This window comes from Narcine bancroftii, chromosome 2, assembly GCF_036971445.1.
Source record: "Narcine bancroftii isolate sNarBan1 chromosome 2, sNarBan1.hap1, whole genome shotgun sequence".
Taxonomy (NCBI): domain Eukaryota; kingdom Metazoa; phylum Chordata; class Chondrichthyes; order Torpediniformes; family Narcinidae; genus Narcine; species Narcine bancroftii.
The window spans coordinates 171,534,686-171,556,067 of record NC_091470.1 but is presented as its reverse complement, the minus strand read 5'-3'; the positions used below and the strand labels follow the sequence as shown (position 1 = coordinate 171,556,067).

The window sequence follows — 21,382 nt, the reverse complement described above, 5'->3', positions numbered from 1 at the left end:
TCAACCAGCTCTTCATCCTGGGTGACACCATCACTGTTTCACGCAACTTTATTCAAACAGCTGCTATGAGCAAGGCCCGACCAAGGGCCTCCGCTGGCTGAATATTGGCTCCCGTCTTCACCAGATGTTTATGCATCAGAGAACATTTACTTTTACAAGTTTAAACTTGAGTATTTTTTTACCTATTATTTAAATTCTTGTTTTTAATTATTTATTTTTGTCTATTATTTTGCCGGTTGCTTGAAATCCAGATACCAGGGGATTTATAGAAATGTACTCACCATTGACACAAAGCAGACGAGGGGTTTAACTGAACGCTTGCCTGGAATTCATTCACTTCCAGCATGTCTGCACAATGGCATTCAGATGGCAGCCCCACCCCCCTCCCTTTCAGTACAGATGTCTGGAAGGAGCGCTTCAGAATGAAAGTGACACAAGAAACAATGAAAGTGGGATCAGCATGTTCAGGAGGTGTCCGAGCAGGACCAGCGGTAGTGCAGACTGTTGGGAATTATTTGCTTGCACCTTGCACCTCGTTCCTCCACTCCCCTGCTGCCCATCTCCTGACCCCTGCCTGACCTCAATCTTCAATTTGTGCTTGCTGCCTCCCAACCTCACTCTGACCCGTTGCCACCCCTGTCCACCATATCCCCAAACTCTATACTTCATCTGAGCTTAGATGAGATACAAACCAGAGGGCATGGGTTAAGGGTGAAAGGGGAAAGGGTTCGGGAGAACAGAAGGGGGAACTGCTTCACACAGAGTGGTGGGAGTGTGGAACAAGCAGCCAGCTGACGTGATGAATGCGGGCTCAATTTTAACATTTAAGAATTTGGAAAGGATGAGAAGGATATGGACTGGATGCACATCAGTGGGACGAGGTAGAGAATTCATTTGGTACCGACTAAAAGGGCCGAAGATCTGTGCTGTTATGTTCTATCTCCCTCAGCAACTCATGATCAGGTAACTTCCAGGAGCTGCACTGACTCACTCACAGAGCCAGGCATTATTAATGGTTACCCTAAGAGGTAGGGCCGCGGACCCAGGTAATTTTCCCACACCGACATTTTCACACCGTCGGCTCACGGGAGGGTTCCCAGGAAAATTTTCCAGGCATCCCTCTTTTACACAGCAGTGTAAAAAGGCCCTATTAATTGGGGGGGAATATTTTCAGAGCTTGACCAGGTGTGCTCAGAGCACCACAAGCGCAGTGAAGAGTCAAACTTGGTTCCTGTGGTGATGGATGTTTCCATGTAAGATGAGGTTGAATAGACTCTAGAATTCAGAGAGATGAAGGTTGGTTTCAATTCTTGTTGATGTCAACAGGCTACTCAGTGGTTCTCAACCTTTTTCTCTTCTGCCCTCCCATCTGAATCCATTTAGCCTGTGCTCTTCCCTCTTCCTCCCTCCTCTGCTCCCCCTTCCCCCAATCTTTTTATTCAGGTGTCTGCCTGTACCTGGCAAAGGGCCCGGGCTCGAAACATTGGTCACGTTTAATCTGTGGATGCTGCGTGGCCTGCTGAGTTTCTCCAGCACACTCGACCTCGGCATCTTCAGATTTTCTTCTTTAACTCCCTGCTGGGTGAAATTTCCTCGGTTACAGCCACCCCTGCCCTAACCCCTATCTCAGCCCACCCAAAAGATCAGCAAAAAGCAAAAGAAGAAATGTAACTAACCCCACTATCCACAATAGTGAAAGATGTAATGCTGCCACACGCTTTTATGTTCGAGAGAGACAGGGATGAGCTTAAAGCATGTTTTCTAACTTGGTCCTTGGGAAACAAAATGGTTGCTCCACATTCAATCCCTTGGGCATCAGTTTTCTTGTGTCCTGCCAGCATTTCACAATTTGCTATCAAAACCAGATTCACAGGAAATGTAAATTTAAACGTGGAGCATGGTAACAGGCCCTTTCAGCCCATGACCCCATGCTGCTCAATTAGCCTACAAATGGTGGGAGGAAATCTACGCAGACAAATGGAAAACATACAAACTCTTTACAGACAGCGCAGGATTCGAAGCCCAGTCACTGGTGCTGTAACAGCATTGCACTAACCACGACTGTGACAGAGTATAGAGAGGTGTTTGGGAGATAAATTGGGAAAGGTTTGTTGGAGCAGGTCACACACAAACTCTTTAAAACACAGAATATTTGCAGGAGCTTTTGTAAGACTGCTCAGACTCATGATGGACTGTCATTTGCAGAAGGCAACAAATGTAACAACAGGCAGTAGCAGCTCTGTCTGGAAAACAGAACTTACTGTCTGGAAGGTCATGTGATCTTTGCAGACAGAGAGCAGGAAAAAAAACAGGCTCTGCTCTCAGAGAGGAGGGGGTGAGACAGAGAGAGAGAGGAGAGACACAGACATTGGTTCCAGAGGGACAAGCTGGTAAGTTTTGGAAGATGGCCTGGTCAAAGGAGAGGACTGGCTGTCCGGTGTTTCCCTTGGAAGAGGAGAAACAGAAAGGAACTCTGTGGTGACCTGAAAGAAAGAGGTTATCATCTGGAGAACCCTGAAGGGGACAAGTTTTATCAGCAAGATACTGGAGTGGCTGATTAAAAAGGAATCAGTTGTCAATGTCCTGAAACAAGAAAAACTCTCTCTCTCTGAGAACCAACAAGAACCCTCCTGAGTGGTAACCATTTAGCTGTTAAGCACCAGAGCCTGGTGAACTTTATTAATGTTAACTTCTGTTGCACAGTCCAAGAATTGCCTGCAACCAGTGAGATTGGATTGTGAACCAAAGAACTTTGCTGAACTTACGCACACATTACACACTCGTGCGCTTAGAATTAGAAGAAGGGGATTAAGTAGGTTAAGTGAGTCAATAGAGATAAGTTAAAGTTTGATTCTATATTCATGTTCAAAGATAATTAGAAGCAACTTTTGTTTAAGTAACCCTTTGTGGTGGTGTATATCTATTGCTGTTGGGTTTTGGGGTCCTCGGGACTCGTAACACCACGCTAACTGTGCCACCCCACAATTAAATTAAGCAAGAAAGTCCGCAGATGCTGGTGTCGAGTACAATACACAAATATGCCAGAGAAACTCAGCAGGTCACGCAGCATCCATGGGAAGTAAAGGATAACAATGTCAGGTGAAAGAAACTGGTTTTATTTTAACCCTGGTCTTAATTGAGCAATTAGGCAGGGGAGTTCAACTTGTGATGTTTGGAACCAGTAAAGTTCTCAAGCAAATGCAAAGGTTAAAAAGTCAACAGGTGGCCTTGTTCTGTGTTGGGTGGAAGACTGGGTTTGAGTGTGTTGAGGATTTTTCTCACCCTGGCCAAAGATCTGGTGTTTACAGATCAGCCATCTTTCACACATCCCACTCGATTCCTTCCCAACATTGCCGTAACCGTGCTAATCCATCACTGGGTTCATTGATGCATCAATCTCCTCTGGATTTAACATCAATTCAGTCACAGTCCTTCATTGGTTTTATTCATGAATGAAATCAAAGTTTTCAGTGTTTTTATGCAGAGGGTGCTGCGTCTTACCTCGAGGCTCCTTCTGATCTTGATATCAAGAACTGGCTGCTCTGTCCAGCTCCACTTGTGTAAGGGGTTAACATTAAACCCACTGTCTGTGCTATCCAGCAGCTCATTCCTATACATTCACTCACTGCAACCCTTGTCCCTTTTCCTTCCAGACGTGCAACACTCGATGGAAGATGTGCGTTAGTGACACCGATGAAGCTCTCGGGTTTTCGCTTGGAGCATTGTTCGTTAAAGCGACATTTGCTGAAGACAGCAAGCAGATTGTAAGTCAAGATCGTCTTTGCGCTCTCTCTAAATGTGGAACCCTGAGACCTGTCATTGTAATTAACACTCCTGCCCCCCCCCCCCCCCCCCCCTCCGGCTTTCTCAACTGCACTCTGCTCGGTTCAATGTGGTGTAATTCATTGTCACCCAATTGTACAAGTACAATCCGATGAAACAGCGTTTTCCGGTTCTCGGTGCAAGACACGCACACGCACAACCAGACACAACAAACAGCGACAAACAAAACATACACAGGATGCCAATATAAATAAATGTTGCTTCATGAGTACGAGAGTATCGGATGGTCAGTGTGAGCAGTTCCTTTGGTCGTTCGGTATCTCACCGCCCATGGGAAGAAGCTGTTCCTCAGCCTGGAGGTGCTGGCTCTGATCCTCCTGTATCTCTTCCCCGACGGGAACAGCTGGAAGATGCTGTGTGCAGGGTGAAAGGGGTCCTCAATGATTTTCATGCCCTCTTCAGGCAACAATCCCGGAAGATCACATCAATAGGCGGTGGGGGGGATGGGTAGGGGAGCCTCTCTGTTGCCCTTTATTTTACCTGAGGGTGCTGGGAATATGGCCTCTGAGAAGCAGTGGTGACCATTAACTAGTTTTCTGGCAGCACTCACTCTGGATCAAGGGAAGGAACTTGGACATTGAGAGTGGTCCGTTATGTATTGCAATGTGGTGTGGAACATATTCTGCTACTATAGCTGTCATCCGAGTCCTTTTCCAGCTCATTTAGCACTTAAAAATTGATCAGTCCACAAAAAACCTAATATTAAATTAAAAGAAAATAGGTCCCCACCATTATCCCCATTCTAGTGACTGCCGTTGCCTACAACTGTGTCAAATTGTATGGAGACCCTGAGCTTATAAATCCAAAGTGTTGTTTACAGTGCTGCAAATCATAGGCCTGCCCAGGTTGCGCCAGAACCCTCTTTTCAGTCCGACCACATGTACCTCATCGAGCACTTCATCTTGAAGGGCACCTCTGATGACAAATCAATCAGGTAGTGGTCTACCCCAGATGTCCTCAGAGCTATGCAGTGGGAACCTGTCAAATGGTTTCCTGAACTAAGTTTTGCCAAAGCATCCCATCAGCAGATCTTTTGAACAGGCGCCAAGGCCTGGCGTGAAACACGGACGTCTGCAGACTGCAGTAAGAGCACAGAAACGCGAGAGAAACTCAGCCGGGTTCACGTCGTCCATGGGAGGTAAAGATATATTACTGACCTTTAGGCCTGAGTCCTTCTTTGAGTTATGAGTAGAAAGTAGGCAACTTCAAAGTGTTAAATACACCTGCAGTTTACTTTCTACTGAAGGAATCACAGTGGGACTGTGCACAGTGAGATGTAACGACCGGATAATGTGTGTTGGTGATGCTGATTGACAGATAAGTATTGGCCAGAACCCCTGGGATGACAGGCTGGCTCTTTGAAATGTTCCATGAGAGTTTTTTGTTACCGTCACTTGAAAGATCAAAGGCCCTCGTTTGAAGGATAGTACAGACTGGAGTACGCTGCTGGTCTAGATTCTGTGGACCCAAGGAGTAGCAATAAATCCAAAGGCTGTTGACTCAAAGACAATAACTTGTGCAAATCCACAGATGATGCTTCAATAGGGACGTAGCCATCTCTGAGCAGCTGGCTTGGGACAAGCGCACGCAGGGGACTGAACAGATGTTTCCACTTCCAACTTCTGAAAGGGAGGCTCCCTTACACGGCCTCATTCGGAGCTTCTTACTGATGTACAATCAGATTCAACATGTTGGTTGGTGACCCCACTACAGGGCCATGTCATGCTGAGTTCAAGGCCAACTTAAGTTTATTCTGCAGCAAGACTCCCTCATTTATTGTCACCCTTACTTGCTTCCCCACTTTAGTTGATGAAGCCAAGTTTCCTATTTGTTGTCAGTGAGAAAGTTCATTTTGCAGGCAGTCTAGCTAGTCAACACATCTGTAGTTCATAAGAGCATAAGAAATAGGAGCAGGAGTCGGCCTTCCGGCCCGTCGAGCCTGCTCCGCCATTCAGTGAGATCATGGCTGATCTGATGATGGGCTCATCTCCACCGACCAGCCTTTTCCCCATATCCCTTAGTTCCCCAACAATGTAAAAATCTATCCACCCTTGTCTTAAATATATTTGCTGAGGTCACCTCCGCTGCTTCATTGGGCAGCGAATTTCATCAATTTACTACCCTCTGGTGAAAAGCAGTTCCTCCTCATCCACCTCCAAAATCTACTCCCTGAATCCCGAGGCTATGTGCCCTAGTTCAAGTCCTCCCCATGCATGAAAACAACTTATCTACCTCCATCTTATCTCTGCCTTTCATAATTTTATACGTTTCTATAAGATCCCCTCTCAGTTTTCTAAATTCCAGTGAGTATGGTCCCAGGCAACTTAATCTCTCCTCGTAGGCCAACCCCCTCATCTCTGGAATCGACCTGGTTACCTCTGCCCTGCATCATGGTCTGGTATGGGAACACCAATAACCCTAAGCGTAAAGCCCTTCAAAAGGTAGTGGGCGCAGCCCAGGACATCACGGGCAAAAACCCTCCCCGCGATTGAGTACATCTACAGGGAACAATGCCATTGGAGAGCAGCAGCGATCGTCAAAGACCCTCACCACCCAGCACACTCTCTGTTCTCGCTGCTGCCATCAGGAAAGGGATATCGGTGCCACAAAACTCATACCACCAGGTTCAGAAACAGCTGCTCCCCCTCCACCGTCAGACTCCTCAACAATAAACTCAATCAGGCAACTCATTTAAGGACTTTGACCTGTGTACTTTATTGATTTTTTAATTTGTTCTTTCTGTATTGGACAGTCAATTTTTTTTACATTCATTATCTGTTCACAGTTCTTTGTATACATGTTTACGCTGTGTACAGTTTTTTTTTTGCACTACCAATTAGTGGTAATTTTGCCGCACCTGCAGGAAAAAGGAATCTCATGCTTGTATGTAATCTGGCAATAAATCTGGAATCTGAAGATGTGGCCTCACCAGTCCCTTGTTGCTCCAGTCCCTGTTCCTAATTTCAATCCCTCCAGCAAAGAAGGCCAACATTCCATTTGCCTTCTTAATAACCTGCTGCCCCTGCAAACCAACCTTTTGCCAATCATGAACAAGGACTCCCAAGTCCTCCTGCACGACACCAGGCCGCAATCGCTCGTCATTCAACGGGAGGAAGGAAACTGTCCTTGAATCTGGTTCTGCCTGATCTCACACGCACACAAAGCTTCTTCCCAATATGTTAGATGCTTTTCTGAGACTGAGAAATGTGAATAGAGTCAATGGAGAGGAGGGGTGTTTGTGTGATGGCCTGAGCTGTGTTCACAAATGTGGTACTCCAATAATGTTTGAAGAGTCTTTGAAGAGAGAAATTCTGGGCCAAATAACAATTCCTAATTGGGGTTGGCAGGTTTGGCACCAGCGGAAGATTGCGTGCTCATATTGAAGATCTGTGCATTGTGCTGTGTAAAATCACATCGCACAACGTGACTGAACCAGAGGGGCCTGTGGGGCAAGTGGATCTCAAAATAGAGTGGTGGGGGGGTGGGTGGGAGAGAGCAAGAGAGCACCCCTCAGTCTTTTGATATGAAACTGGCTTCACCACTGGCCTGTTAGATGTCATGACATTGCCAAAGTCATCACTGACCTCCCCTCCTGTGCTTATGAGGAGGTTCTCTGTGATATGTAGTCCTGTGGGGTTAAGCATCTCAACTTCAAACACCAGCTGATGCGCTCAACATTAGCAAAACCAAGGAGGTGACTGTGGACTTAAAAGAGGAATTCAGGAAAACACGTCCCAGTCCATATCAAGGACTCAGTATTGGAGAGGGTCAAGAGCTTCAAATTCCTGGGTGACTCCGACCCTCCATGTTGTTGCAATCATGAAGAAGGCTCACCAGTGGCTATACTTTGTGAGGTGTTTGAGGAGATTTGGGATGTCACCGAAGACTCTGGAAAACTTCTACAGGTGGACAGTGGAGAGCATTCTGGCTGGTTGCATCACTGTCTGGTATGGAGGTGCCAATGCTCAGGACATCACGGGCATGAGACTCCATCGAGGACATCTACATGAGGTGGTGCATTAAGAAAGCAGCCTCTAACCTCAAGGACCCTCCACCACCCAGGCCCTGCCCTCTTCACTCTGTGACCATCAGGTAAAAGGTATATAAGCCTGAAGACGAGCACTCAACAGCACAAGGACAGCTCCTTCCCCCACTCCCATCAGATTCCTGAATGAGCAATGAACCGAAGAATTGCCTTCCTTTTTGTGCATTATTTTTATTTATTGTGGTCAGGTGGTTTATATGAATGTCTGCACTGTTGCAAAACAATGAATTTTGTGGCTTGTTTATGACAATAAATTCTGATTCTGATGGGTCAGACGTGTCCTCATAGCAGGCTGTGGGCAGTTTTCTCTTTAGCTGAAATTGTGTTCGGCGATGTGGGAAGGGCTCAGGTTTTCTGATGATACTGAACTAAGTCATGAATAAAGAGGAGGCGAGTAACTGGTTTAGAATATGGCAGGTGAAATGCGGTGCGAATAAATGTGAGGCCAACCATGTTGGCATTCACAGCAAAAAAAAAGGAGAGCCTTGGTTCCTTGCTGCAAGATTGGATGGCGTCGCTGTTCATAACGATCTGGATGTGCACCTCCATGAGTTGACAAAGCTCCAAAGCAAGTTCAGTAAGCAAGGAGCACAGCAAATTGGGCCCTGCTTATGGAGCAGACAGGGTGGGGGCATGACTGCCTCACCAGGGTTTAGTCCTGATCTCGGCTGCTGTCCATGTGGAGTTTGCCCGCTCTCCCTGAAGGGGCATGGTTTCCTCTGGATGCTCCGACTTCCTCCCACTTGCCAAAGTCTTGGTAGGTTATTGGACCACTGTAAGTCGGCCCTCAGTATGTGGGTAAGTGGTAAGAGCAGGGGGTATAGATGGGAATATGGGGAGGATAAAATGATAGATGATAAACTGATATGAGGGCAGCATGGTTGATGGAGCAGTTAGTGCAATGCTATTCCAGCACCAGTGATAGGGGCCAGGGTTCGAATCCCACGCTGTCTGCAAGGATTTTGTACATTCTCCCCTTGTCTGCGTGGGATTTCCCTGGGGGCTCCGGTTTCCTCCCATGTTCAAAATGTACCGGGGATTGGGTCAATTGGGTGTAATTGGGCAGCACGGACTTGTGGGCCAAAAGGTGCTGCATGTCGAAAATTTTTAATGATTAAATTTAAGTGGGTGGTTGATGGGTCGTCATGGAGTCAGTGGGCTGAAGCCCCTCGGGGCGGTGAGCTCAGCTGCTCCTGTCCACACGACTGACCCACAACTGCACCGCCAAATCCAGCTTCAACATTGTCATCGGTTTTGCAGAGCACCACGTTCCTTGGACATCACTTAACTAGTGACCTATCGTGGACACTCAACATCTCACTTGTCAGGAACTGCACTTCCTGAGAAGACTGAAGGGGGCAAGGCTATCAGCCGCCATTATGTCAATCTTCTACAGGAGCTCTATCAAGAGTGTCCTGGCCGGCCACATCACTGCAGGTATGGATGCTGGAGAGAAATGGATCAAAGATCAATCCACAGGACCATAAGAGTGGCAAAGAGGATCACTGGAGGCTCCTTCTCCCCCGCCCTTATCGGCATGATCTACGGGGATCATTGTCTGAAGAGGCCCCATAAATCATTGAGGACCCCTTCCACCCCGCACACAGCATCTTTCAGCTGCTCCCATTGGGGGAAGAGATACAGGAGAATCCGAGCCAGCCCTACCAGGCTGAGGAACAGTTTCTTCCCACAGGCAGTGAGAATGATGAACGACCAAAGGAACTGTTCACACTGACCATTTAGGAAGCAAGATTTATTTATTTATTTTTATAGATATAATACCTGTCCTGCATGTATATTGTTATCTGTCTATGTGTTATGTCCGGTTGTGTGCCTGTGTCTTTTTGCACCGAGGACCAAAGAACACTGTTTCGTCAGGTTGTACTTGTGAAATCAGATGACAATAAACTTGACATGAAGGGCCTGTTCTGTGCCACATGACTGATCCATAACCATATAACCATATAACCGTTTACAGCACGGAAACAGGCCATGTCGGCCCTTCAAGTCCATCGTCTAGTTACATTCAATATTTTCATTATTATTTGCATGATAAGATGTACCATGTGTCCCTTGTACTGGACTAAATGGATTAAATGAGGACTCTTTTCTGTAGGCTGAAGAGATGATTTCCGGAATTAAAGCAGCATTTGAAGAGAACCTGAGGAGGACAGCGTGGATGGACAAAGAGACCAAAAAGGCAGCAAAAGAGAAGGTAGCGAGAGAGCAATACCACCAGAGATTTGGTTGGGGGTTAGAGGCTGGGAATTGTTCTCAGTCCTGGTCAGGGTTACAGGTTGGCACATCAGGCAGTGTCTGAGGGGAAAGAGACAGGGTGACCTTCTCCAGCTTCCATTCACGTAGGCCCCTACTGCCAGGATGATCACACTGCTGAGGGTATAAGGTCATTGAACTCGCCTGTAGCTGCCCCTGGGAGATGCAGAGTGTAAGAGCAGGAGACAAGGTGCCAGGCTATCCTGAAGACAAATGTGCTGCAATTCTGGGCCTGGATTCCCAGTACTGGGTGGCAGGATTAGGATGTGCTGGGTTTCTGGGCCGGGACACGGATGTGCTGGGTTTCCGGGCCTGAATACAGATGTGCTGGGTTTCTGGGCCGGGATACAGATGTGCTAGGTTTCTGGGCCAGGATACAGATGTGCAGGGTTTCTGGGCCGGGATACAGATGTGCAGGGTTTCTGGGCCGGGATACAGATGTGCTGGGTTTCTGGGTCAGGATACAGATGTGCTGGGTTTCTGGCCCAGGAAACAGATGTGTTGGGTTTCTGGGTTGGGATACAGATGTGCTGGGTTTCTGGGTTGGGATACAGATGTACTGGTTTTCTGGGCCTGGATACATATGTGCTGGGTTTCCGGGCCTGGATACAGACGTGCTGAGTTTCTGGGCCTGGATACAGATGTGCTGGGTTTCTGGTCCAGGATACAGATATGCTGGGTTTCTGACCTGGAAAAAGATGTGTTGGGTTTCTGGGTTGGCATACAGATGTGCTGGGTTTCTGGGTTGGGATACAGATGTGCTGGGTTTCTGGGCCAGGATACAGATGTACAGGGTTTCTGGGCCAGGATACAGATGTGCAGGGTTTCCGGGCCTGAATACAGATGTGCTGGGTTTCTGGGCCGGGATACAGATGTGCTAGGTTTCTGGGCCAGGATACATATGTGCAGGGTTTCTGGGCCGGGATACAGATGTGCTGGGTTTCTGGGTCAGGATACAGATGTGCTGGGTTTCTGGGCCTGGATACAGATGTGCTGGGTTTCCCGGCCTAGATACAGATGTGCTGGGTTTCCTGGCCTGGATACAGATGTGCTGGGTTTCTGGGCCGGGATACAGATGTGCTGGGTTTCTGGGCCTGGATACAAATGTGCTTGGTTTCCGGGCCTGGATGCAGATGTGCTGGGTTTCCGGGCCTGAATACAGATGTGCTGGGTTTCTGGGCCGGGATACAGATGAGCTAGGTTTCTGGGCCAGGATACAGATGTGCAGGATTTCTTGGCCGGGATACATGTGCAGGGTTTCTGGGCCGGGATACAGATGTGCTGGGTTTCTGGGTCAGGATACAGATGTGTTGGGTTTCTGGGTTGGGATACAGATGTGCTGGGTTTCTAGGTTGGGATACAGATGTGCTGGGTTTCTGGGCCTGGATACAGATGTGCTGGGTTTCCGGGCCTGGATACAGATGTGCTGAGTTTCTGGGCCTGGATACAGATGTGCTGGTTTTCTGGTCCAGGATACAGATATGCTGGGTTTCTGGCCTGGAAAAAGATGTGTTGGGTTTCTGGGTTGGTATACAGATGTGCTGGGTTTCTGGGTTGGGATACAGATGTGCTGGGTTTCTGGCCCGGGAAACAGATGTGCTGGGTTTCTGGGTTGGGATACAGATGTGCTGGGTTTCTGGGTTTTGATACAGATGTGCTGGGTTTCCGGGCCTGGATACAGATGTGCTGGGTTTCTGGGCTGGGATACAGATGTGCTGGGTTTCTGGGTCAGGATACAGATGTGCTGTGTTTCTGGACCGGGAAACAGATGTGTTGGGTTTCTGGGTTGGGATACAGATGTGCTGGGTTTCTTGGTTGGGATACAGATGTGCTGGGTTTCTGGGCCAGGATACAGATGTACAGGGTTTCCTGGCCAGGATACAGATGTGCTGGGTTTCTGGCCCGGGAAACAGATGTGTTGGATTTCTGGGTTGGCATACGGATGTGCTGGGTTTTTGGGTTGGGATACAGATGTGCTGGGTTTCTGGGCCGTCACTATCTCGGAAGATATTTCCTGGAAACAACACACCAATGGCATCATGAAGAAACCTCTACTTCCTCGGGAGTTTGCAGAGGAGCTAGTGGAGTTGTTAAGTGAACCGGTACAGACTTGAAGGGCTGACATGGCCTATTTCCATGCTTTAAACTGTTATATGGTTATATATGGATATAGATGTGCAAGGTTTCTGGACCGGGATACAGATGTGCTAGGTTTCTGGGCCTGGATACAGATGTGCTGGGTTTCCGGGCCTGGATACAGATGTGTTGGGTTTCTTGGCCTGGATACAGATGTACAGGGTTTCCTGGCCAGGATACAGATGTGCTGGGTTTCTGGCCCGGGAAACAGATGTGTTGGATTTCTGGGTTGGCATACGGATGTGCTGGGTTTCTGGGCCAGGATACAGATGTACAGGGTTTCCTGGCCAGGATACAGATGTGCTGGGTTTCTGGCCCGGGAAACAGATGTGTTGGATTTCTGGGTTGGCATACGGATGTGCTGGGTTTTTGGGTTGGGATACAGATGTGCTGGGTTTCTGGGCCGTCGCTATCTTGGAAGATATTTCCTGGAAACAACACACCAATGGCATCATGAAGAAACCTCTACTTCCTCGGGAGTTTGCAGAGGAGCTAGTGGAGTTGTTAAGTGAACCGGTACAGACTTGAAGGGCTGACATGGCCTATTTCCATGCTTTAAACTGTTATATGGTTATATATGGATACAGATGTGCAAGGTTTCTGGGCCAGTATACAGATGTGCTAGGTTTCTGGGCCAGGATACAGATGTGCAGGGTTTCTGCGCCAGGATACAGATGTGCAGTGTTTCTGGGCCGGGATACAGATGTGCTGGGTTTCTGGTCCAGGATACAGATATGCTGGTTTTCTGGCCTGGGAAACAGATGTGTTGGGTTTCTGGGTTGGTATACAGATGTGCTGGGTTTCTGGGTTGGGATACAGATGTGCTGGGTTTCTGGGCCAGGATACAGATGTACAGGGTTTCTGGGCCAGGATACAGATGTGCAGGGTTTCTGGGCCGGGTCACAGATGTGCTGGGTTTCTGGCCCGGGAAACAGATGTGTTGGGTTTCTGGGTTGGCATACGGATGTTCTGGGTTTTTGGGTTGGGATACAGATGTGCTGGGTTTCTGGGCCGTCACTATCTCGGAAGATATTTCCTGGAAACAACACACCAATGGCATCATGAAGAAACCTCTACTTCCTCGGGAGTTTGCGGAGGAGCTATTGGAGTTGTTCAAGTGAACCGGTACAGACTTGAAGGGCTGACATGGCCTGTTTCCGTGCTTTAAACGGTTATATGGTTATATATGGATACAGATATGCATGGTTTCTGGGCCAGGATATAGATGTGCTGGGTTTCTGGGCCGGGCTACAGATGTGCAGGGTTTCTTGGCCGTGATACAGATGTGCAGCGTTTCTGGGCCAGGATACAGATGTGCTGGGTTTCTGGGCCGGGATATTACCAATTCCATTTTTCACGCTGAGTTTCTGTGAGTTTCTGAACTGTGTCCCAAAGTTCTCAGTGTCATCCACGTCATGGTCAGGGATTCCCAGGTGTCAATGAGGATGTCCATGGAAATTTTGAGAACATCCTGGAATGTTTTCCTCTGGCACTTCATAACCTCTTGCTGTGATAAATTGAAGAGTAGAGTAGTTGTTTCAGGAGAATGATAATGAGAATAGAACAAGATCATAAGATGTAGGTAGGAGCAGGAATAGGCTGTTCAACCTATTGAGTCTCTCCAATCATTTAATCATGAGCTGATCCATTCTCCTACTTAACCCTACTGCCCTGCCTTCTCCCCATAACCCCTAGCTAATGAAGAACCTATCAATCTCTGCCTTAAATATACCCAATGATCCAGCTTCCACAACCACCTATAGCAACAAATCCCATAGATTCACCCCACCTCTGGCTGAAGAAATTCCTCTGTATCTCTGTTCTTAGCGGACGCCCTTCAATCTTGAAGTTGTGCCCTTTTGTCCTCGACACAACCTTTCTACATCTACTCTGTCCATGTCTCTCAACATTTGAAATGGTTCAATAAAATCCTCCCTCATTCTCCTAAATTCCAATGAGTACAGGCCAAAAGCTGTCAAATACATTCCTCATATGATAACCCTTTCAATTGCAAGAATCATCCGAGTTAAATTTCTTTGAATAACTTGTTCCACTCAAAGGCCCTCCACAAGTACAAGGTACTTGGGTCTGGTAGAGGATATTGATCTTGGCTGTCCTACCTCCCAGGACAGCGCCAGTGCTGGTGGCATTTACTCAGTGCTTGCTTCAGGTAGTCCATGTCCTGGAAGGCAAGGATAGTACTGCCCATTAAACCAAAAGATGAGTGCCAGGTTTGAGGCTGTTTCCTCAGACAACCAGGGATTGTTAAGGGCCTGAAGATGATGGTGAATCTCGCCATCAGTATCTGCTGTGGCTGAGAGGTGACACCTGAGATGAGGAATGTGATCCATGTTTTCCTGCACTTCACCCAGACCTGTGTCAACGGAGGCAGGGTTGGAATTGGATCTTCGTTTTGCTGATACAGGCAGTCCCCAGTTTCAAAACCTGGGTCTGTCCATAAGCTGAATTTGTTCGCAAGGCGGAATTACTTACGGTTCTTATTTAGCATTCACAAGGTAACATTATGTGCATTTATTCACACGTGTGGATTGGGGAACAGTCCATTCGTAATTACAAGTTGTTTGTAACCCGAACATTCATAACCCAGGGACTGCCGGTATTTTTGAAGAATCCTTATTCAGCAACTCATTTAGATATTCTGTTTAATTCCTGATAGATCTTTCAATGCTGTTGAATTAACGTGATATTCTATCATTGAAACAAAACAAGTGTCGCCTGATTTCTGGCTTTGATAAGTAGGTGATCACCTAATATTGGTGGCAGTTAGTACCACTCTGTTACAGCGCCAGCAACCTTGATTTCAATGTGGCGCTGCCTGTAAGGATTTTGCACGTTCTCTCTGTGTCTGCATGGGTTTCCCCCGGAGGCTCCGGTTTCCTCCCACCATTCAAAACGTAGAGGGAGGGGGGTGTTGAAGGTTAATTGGAGTCATTGGGCTTGTGGGCTGGAAGGGCCTGTTGCCATGCCAAATGTCTAAAAATCAACACCTTGGTCCTTTATTTATCCAAGTATTGCTCTAATGGACTAGCCACAAGTTTTAGCCACACACGTTTGTCTTCATCTTCAAACGAACAATCGGGCCCCATCACTCAGTAATCAAGACAGGCAAGATTTACCAAGATTGAAAGCACTTGCGTGGCTCCTGGTGCTCTTACCAATCAACACATCGTAAAATTAAAAGTTCAAACAAGGTCACCAGCACTGAGATCATGAACTGTTTGGTCAGTTTGTTGTTTATTTTTATAATGTCCAATTAGGAGCTTTTGGATCTGTCAGCATTCCCAATTAGTCACTGATCGGACAAAATACTGGGAATAGGAACTGTCTGAAACAAGAGTGAAGTAATGATGATAATGTGGTTAATGTTGGACACATACAATCTACAAATGCTCTGAAATTTTTATTTGCTGCAGACAAATGTTAGAACTACATTGGAATACATTAAGTAGCCCTCGTATGGAAATAATGGATATAAAAGATAGATGATAACTATTCACAATTACAGTTTGGGCAAGAAATTGGTGCTTCCCTCATGCAGACGAGCCTTGTTGTGGTACTGGAGTAGTTTATGGTTAGGATAGGTTCGAGAGCCAGATGGCTGTTGGGGATTTTAAAAAAAGCTCAACTGAGTCGCAGCTGTGAACGCAGGGTTAATATCACAAGACCCGCTTATTTTACAATATTGTTCACTGGGATTTTAACATGTGTTTGATGGCCTCATGTGGGAGTATGCCCAGTGCAGTATCTTCAAGAAACATCCGAACAGTGTTACTGTTAACCCACTGGTGCAACCAAAGTTCCTCTTTCCATTCAGTGTTGGTTTAAACCCATGTAGAATAAGGGACAGTAATTTTTTTTTTCACACTATGAACCATACTGACCAAAATACACACAAACATTTCCCTCTTGAATATACACAGTGTAGGAACAGTAATTGAAGGACTTAATTCTTTCCCTTGACAACACTGAAGGAGGCTATTCAGCCCATCTGAGTGGAGTAGTCCCTTCATTCCCATTCACTCTCTTATTTCTCTTTAATCAGTAAAAGTATTTCTTCTCACGTGTCCCTTGGAACTTCTGGTTACTTACCTACGCTTTTGGTCACCTGTTATCGAGCTGTGGAGCACAGAACAGGCCCTTCAGCCCATCTTGTCCATCCTGACCAAGTTGACATTCCAGGCTAGTTTCACGTGCCTGCATTTGGCCCCTGTCCTTGGATATCTGTCTAAATGTCTTTGTAATTGTACTCACTTCTGGCAGCTCAGTCCTGACATGGACCACCCTCTGAGTGAGAAAATAGCCTCAGGTATTTTTCCCTTACCTTAAACCAGTGGTTCTCAGCCTATTTGTTTCCTCACTCACACCCTACCTTAAGTAATCCCTTACTAACCAAAGAGCACCTATGGCAGAGGAAAGAAAATGGTTGATAACCACTGCCTTAAACCTATGTCCTCGTTCCAGAATCATCTACCCTGGGAAAAAGAAAGTGAGCATTCACTTTATCTGTGCCCTCGTTACTTTCTTCTTTTTCTTTGGCTTGGCTTCGCGGACGAAGATTTATGGAGGGGGTAAATGTCCACGTCAGCTGCAGGCTCGATTGTGGCTGACAAGTCCGATGCGGGACAGGCAGACATGATTGCAGCGGTTGCAAGGGAAAATTGGTTGGTTGGGGTTGGGTGTTGGGTTTTTCCTCCTTTGTCTTTTGTCAGTGAGGCGGGCTCTGCGGTCTTCTTCGAAGGAGGTTGCTGCCCGCCGAACTGTGAGACGCCAAGATGCACGGTTTGAGGCGATATCAGCCCACTGGTGGTGGTCAATGTGGCAGGCACCAAGAGATTTCTTTAGGCAGTCCTTGTACCTCTTCTTTGGTGCACCTCTGTCACGGTGGCCAGTGGAGAGCTCACCATATAACACGATCTTGGGAAGGCGATGGTCCTCCATTCTGGAGACGTGACCCACCCAGCGCAGCTGGATCTTCAGCAGCGTGGACTCGATGCTGTCGGCCTCTGCCATCTTGAGTACTTCGATGTTAGGGATGAAGTCGCTCCAATGAATGTTGAGGATGGAGCGGAGTCAACACTGGTGGAAGCGTTCTAGGAGCCGTAGGTGATGCTGGTAGAGGACTCATGATTCGGAGCCGAACAGGAGTGTGGGTATGACAACGGCTCTGTATACGCTAATCTTTGTGAGGTTTTTCAGTTGGTTGTTTTTCCACACTCTTTTGTGTAGTCTTCCAAAGGCGCTATTTGCCTTGGCGAGTCTGTTGTCTATCTCGTTGTCAATCCTTGCATCTGATGAAATGGTGCAGCCGAGATAGGTAAACTGGTTGACCGTTTTGAGTTTTGTGTGCCCGATGGAGATGTGGGGGGGCTGGTAGTCATGGTGGGGAGCTGGCTGATTGAGGACCTCCGTTTTCTTCAGGCTGACTTCCAGGCCAAACATTTTGGCACATATCAACCCCTACAGACCTGGCAATATGTTGGGGAATCTCCTCTGCTCCACTTCCCTCCTCTGCACCCTTTCTGATTTATTGATGCCCTTCATCTAGCTGGACAACCAAACTTGCGCACCAATCCCTCACGCACACCTTGCACAACTGAATCATGAGGTCCCAACTTTTGTACTAAATGCCTCTGTCACCACTTCTTCAATTAAGCTGCCACTTTCAGGGAATAATGCACCTCTACCCATGGGTCTCTATGTTCGCAACACTCTCCAGGGCCCTGCCATTTACCATGCAAGTTCTACGCTGGCTTAACTTGCCAGAGTCCAATACCTCACACTGTAAAATTCAGAGTTGGAATGATCTGGCCAGCTGCCTTTGATTGTGGGAAGAAACTGGAGCCCCGGGTGAGGGGGGGGGGGGGGGGGTGGGGTGGAACCCACACGGTTACACAAGCTCCACACAAGTAACAGTTAAAGTCAGGGTGGAACCCAGCTCTCTGGAGCTGTGGTGCCAGGATCAGCACAGGGTACCTGAATGATGTAAGGATGGCACAGTTAGTGTAGCAATTAACACAACACTGTTACAGCGCCAGCGATCAGGACTGGGATTCGAATCCTGCACTGCCTGTAAGGAATTTGTATGTTCTCCGTGTGTTGCGTGCATGTTCCTCGGGGGCTCAGGTTTCCTCCCAGCCTTCAAAACATATCAGTGGTTGTAGGTCAGTTGGGTGTAAAATGGGCGGCATGGGCTCATGGGCCAAATGACCTGTTACTGTGCTGTATGTCTAGATTTTTTTTTAAATAAAAAATTTAACAGTGAAGCTATTCACATGCGAGTGAATCTGTGTTCACATAAAAGTATTTCTCTCAATCATTTGCAATCTTAATACCTTCAGCACCACCCTTAACCATCTGATATTTTTTTCTGTTGCTAGGCAGATTCAATCTACGACATGATTGGCTATCCAAAGTTTATCTTAGATCCTAAAGAATTGGATAAGATCTTCAATGACGTAAGTAGATACTTTCAGGTTTATTTTTGCACTTTTTAAACGTCAGAAGGTATGTCAAGATTATTAGTCTTGGGCCAGTTTCCAGCAGCGGGTCATTTGACCGCAGTCGTCAGCAGGTTGCGTCCTACGTGGGTGCCTCGACTCGAGTCACCAATAGTCCGCCGCCAAGGTCATAGTCCTGTGGGTCGTCTCCTCTGCTTCTTCTCAAGCAGGGAGATGGTTTCCCTGTTTTCTGGTGCCCTTCACCAGTCCTCCACTTTCCCGGACTCTGCAACCCCCCCCCACCCCCACCTCGTGGCCGCTGCCCAAGCACAGGCATTGATATCTTGGGTCAGAGCCTACGGTCGCAGGATCTTAAAATGAACTACCGTCGGCTCCTTTGACAGGAGCTCAGAGCTTGCACAGGAGCCAATGGCAGTCAGACGGCGCGGTTAGGCGCTGCGGTGGAGTGCCGAGACTTCACCACCCGTTTTCCAGCATCAGTGTTGCCACTTACAACAGATCTGGGAGCATCACCACTTTTGGGTGATGTAATGAAGGGCAGAGAGTTTGCATAGTTGGCTAAGGTTTGTCCAAATCCTCACAAACAGAAGATCAAACTCTCCCGAGACTCCTGGCGTCCAGCGCTTGGAAACCCTAGCTCCAAGCCCCTGGTCTGTACTTGCGCTGAAGAGGTGATTTGCATCTGCTGCCCCGACCCAATCTCTGCCAGCAGTAGCAGACAATGATTGGTGTCTTTGAGCTCAGCCCGGACTCCTAGTTGAATTGATTAATGCGAACGTGATGGAATTCCGGCCACTTCAGCTGGACCACTGCTGGAGGGGGCAGAGGCAGCTCCACAGTGGGCAGTGCGACCCCCAAGATGACAGAGGAACTTTATCTTAAAACTGGTGCCTCAACGGTTGAATTACTGAGGCCTGCGTAGAAAATATAAACAAAATCCGCTGTCAGGGAAATTCTCTCCATTGACCAACAGACAGAAATAACTCTGGACCCTCCTCACCAGCACTCTTTCTACCCAGGGTCCAGTGAAGATGCTCCCAGTGACACTTCCTTTGAAACCCCCACAGAGAAATTAAAATTGTGGTGTCATTGCTGTTTATGTGTCACATCATAGGCAGATGTGAACAGTCTAAAGGTTAGCTTCAACATTCATACAAAGTATGTACAATAAAACCCCTGATATCCGGCACCTATGGGGATTGGTAGATTCCAGATGTGAATTTTACGGTTGCTTGAGACTGGATGTTGCGTAATTGGCGAACTAACTGCTCGGGGCTGCCAATTTTAAAATTTTGTATTTTTTAGCCCATTTATTTTTGTGATTTTTATTTATGCCAGTTGCTTGAATTCCAGATAACAGGGGTTTTACCGCAAGCAATTCAATTTTCCCAACTGTCTTCCTCACAATGGCCAATCCACCCTGAGGAATGATAGGAATCAAAGGAGTAATGAAGGAGGGAGGGAGGGAGGGAGGGAGGAAGGGAGGGAGGGAGGGGCATTTGGAGAGGATCAAGCAGAGCCAATGGGGAATCACTGGCTGGAAACAGATGGAGCGGAGGGGATCGAAAAATGATTGGGTCAAGGAGCAGACAGGGTGGGAACGGATTAGAGGGGCGGTGCCTGGCAGACGAGACAAGGAATGGATGGTGGTTCAGCAGCTGGAAGTGGGAGGGAGTTTCCTGACATTTTTAGTGCGATATGAAGGTCTTTAATTTCTGGTTGGTTCTGGAGACCTTGTTTACATGGTGCAGAGTGCCTGGGTTACCTTACAGTGATAAAATCTGACATATTGGCCCATTAGATCCACACGGAAGAGCAAAAGCAGTTTATAGAATCACAGCATCATAAAGGGCCAAACCTTCGAGTGATCTATCCAATCAGCTGCACTCCCACAGTCCTCCCCTGTCTAATTTTTATTTGGTTCCCTTTTGGAAGTAGCTAAATGTCTCTTTCTCCACACAGTGAGATCAACGTTAAGGCTGGTCTGTTTTTAACCAATTACCTGGGACCTGCCCGTGACTGGTTCCACCTGCAGTCTATAGACACAGTGAAGGGTTCAGGGCTGTGATCATTTTCTGTTTGTTTACTGCGTCACAGGAATTGGAGTTGAGATTAACCTTGGATTTATTGAAGAATGGGGCAGATATGCAAGATTAAATGTCCTGTGCAGTTTATATATAGCACGCCCTCCCACAGAAGGTTTTCAGTGGGAGTTTTAACATGGAGTTGTGTATCCATGAGTTTAATTAGTGCAGCAACTTTCAGTGATTACTCAAGGAGTGTTAGCTGGTGGCTAAAGATTGTTGTTTGCTTTCACCCAGTATGAAGTGGTGCCTGACCTCTACTTCCAAAACGTGCTGCAGTTCTACAATTTCTCCGCTCGAGTCATGGCCGATCAGCTCCGCAAACCTCCCAACAAAGATCAGTAAGTATTTCACACAGCTGCTGATGAAGTTGAAGATCTCACCCACCTCTCCCACAGCCAGGGCTTAGGTAGACCCAGTTGCTTTCCTTCCCTCTTGCCCGTCAATGTCTGGCATTGCCCACCTCTTGCTGGTTCTCCCCTCAGTTTCCACATGGGCCAGTTGGGGAGCAAACCGTTGGG

The 21,382-nt window shown here is 47.4% G+C and overlaps 1 protein-coding gene across 2 annotated transcripts in view; it reads left to right on the top strand.

Annotated features, from left to right (window-relative positions):
* The window catches only part of ece1 (endothelin converting enzyme 1), a 235,351-nt gene that overhangs the window by 187,597 nt on the left and 26,372 nt on the right, over nucleotides 1-21,382 (top strand). For both annotated transcript variants that reach the window (XM_069919098.1, XM_069919097.1), the window contains exons 11-14: nucleotides 3,654-3,764; nucleotides 10,005-10,103; nucleotides 18,697-18,774; nucleotides 21,099-21,202. In XM_069919098.1, the coding sequence (XP_069775199.1) occupies nucleotides 3,654-3,764; nucleotides 10,005-10,103; nucleotides 18,697-18,774; nucleotides 21,099-21,202 (392 nt within the window). The remainder of the gene's footprint in view (nucleotides 1-3,653; nucleotides 3,765-10,004; nucleotides 10,104-18,696; nucleotides 18,775-21,098; nucleotides 21,203-21,382) is intronic.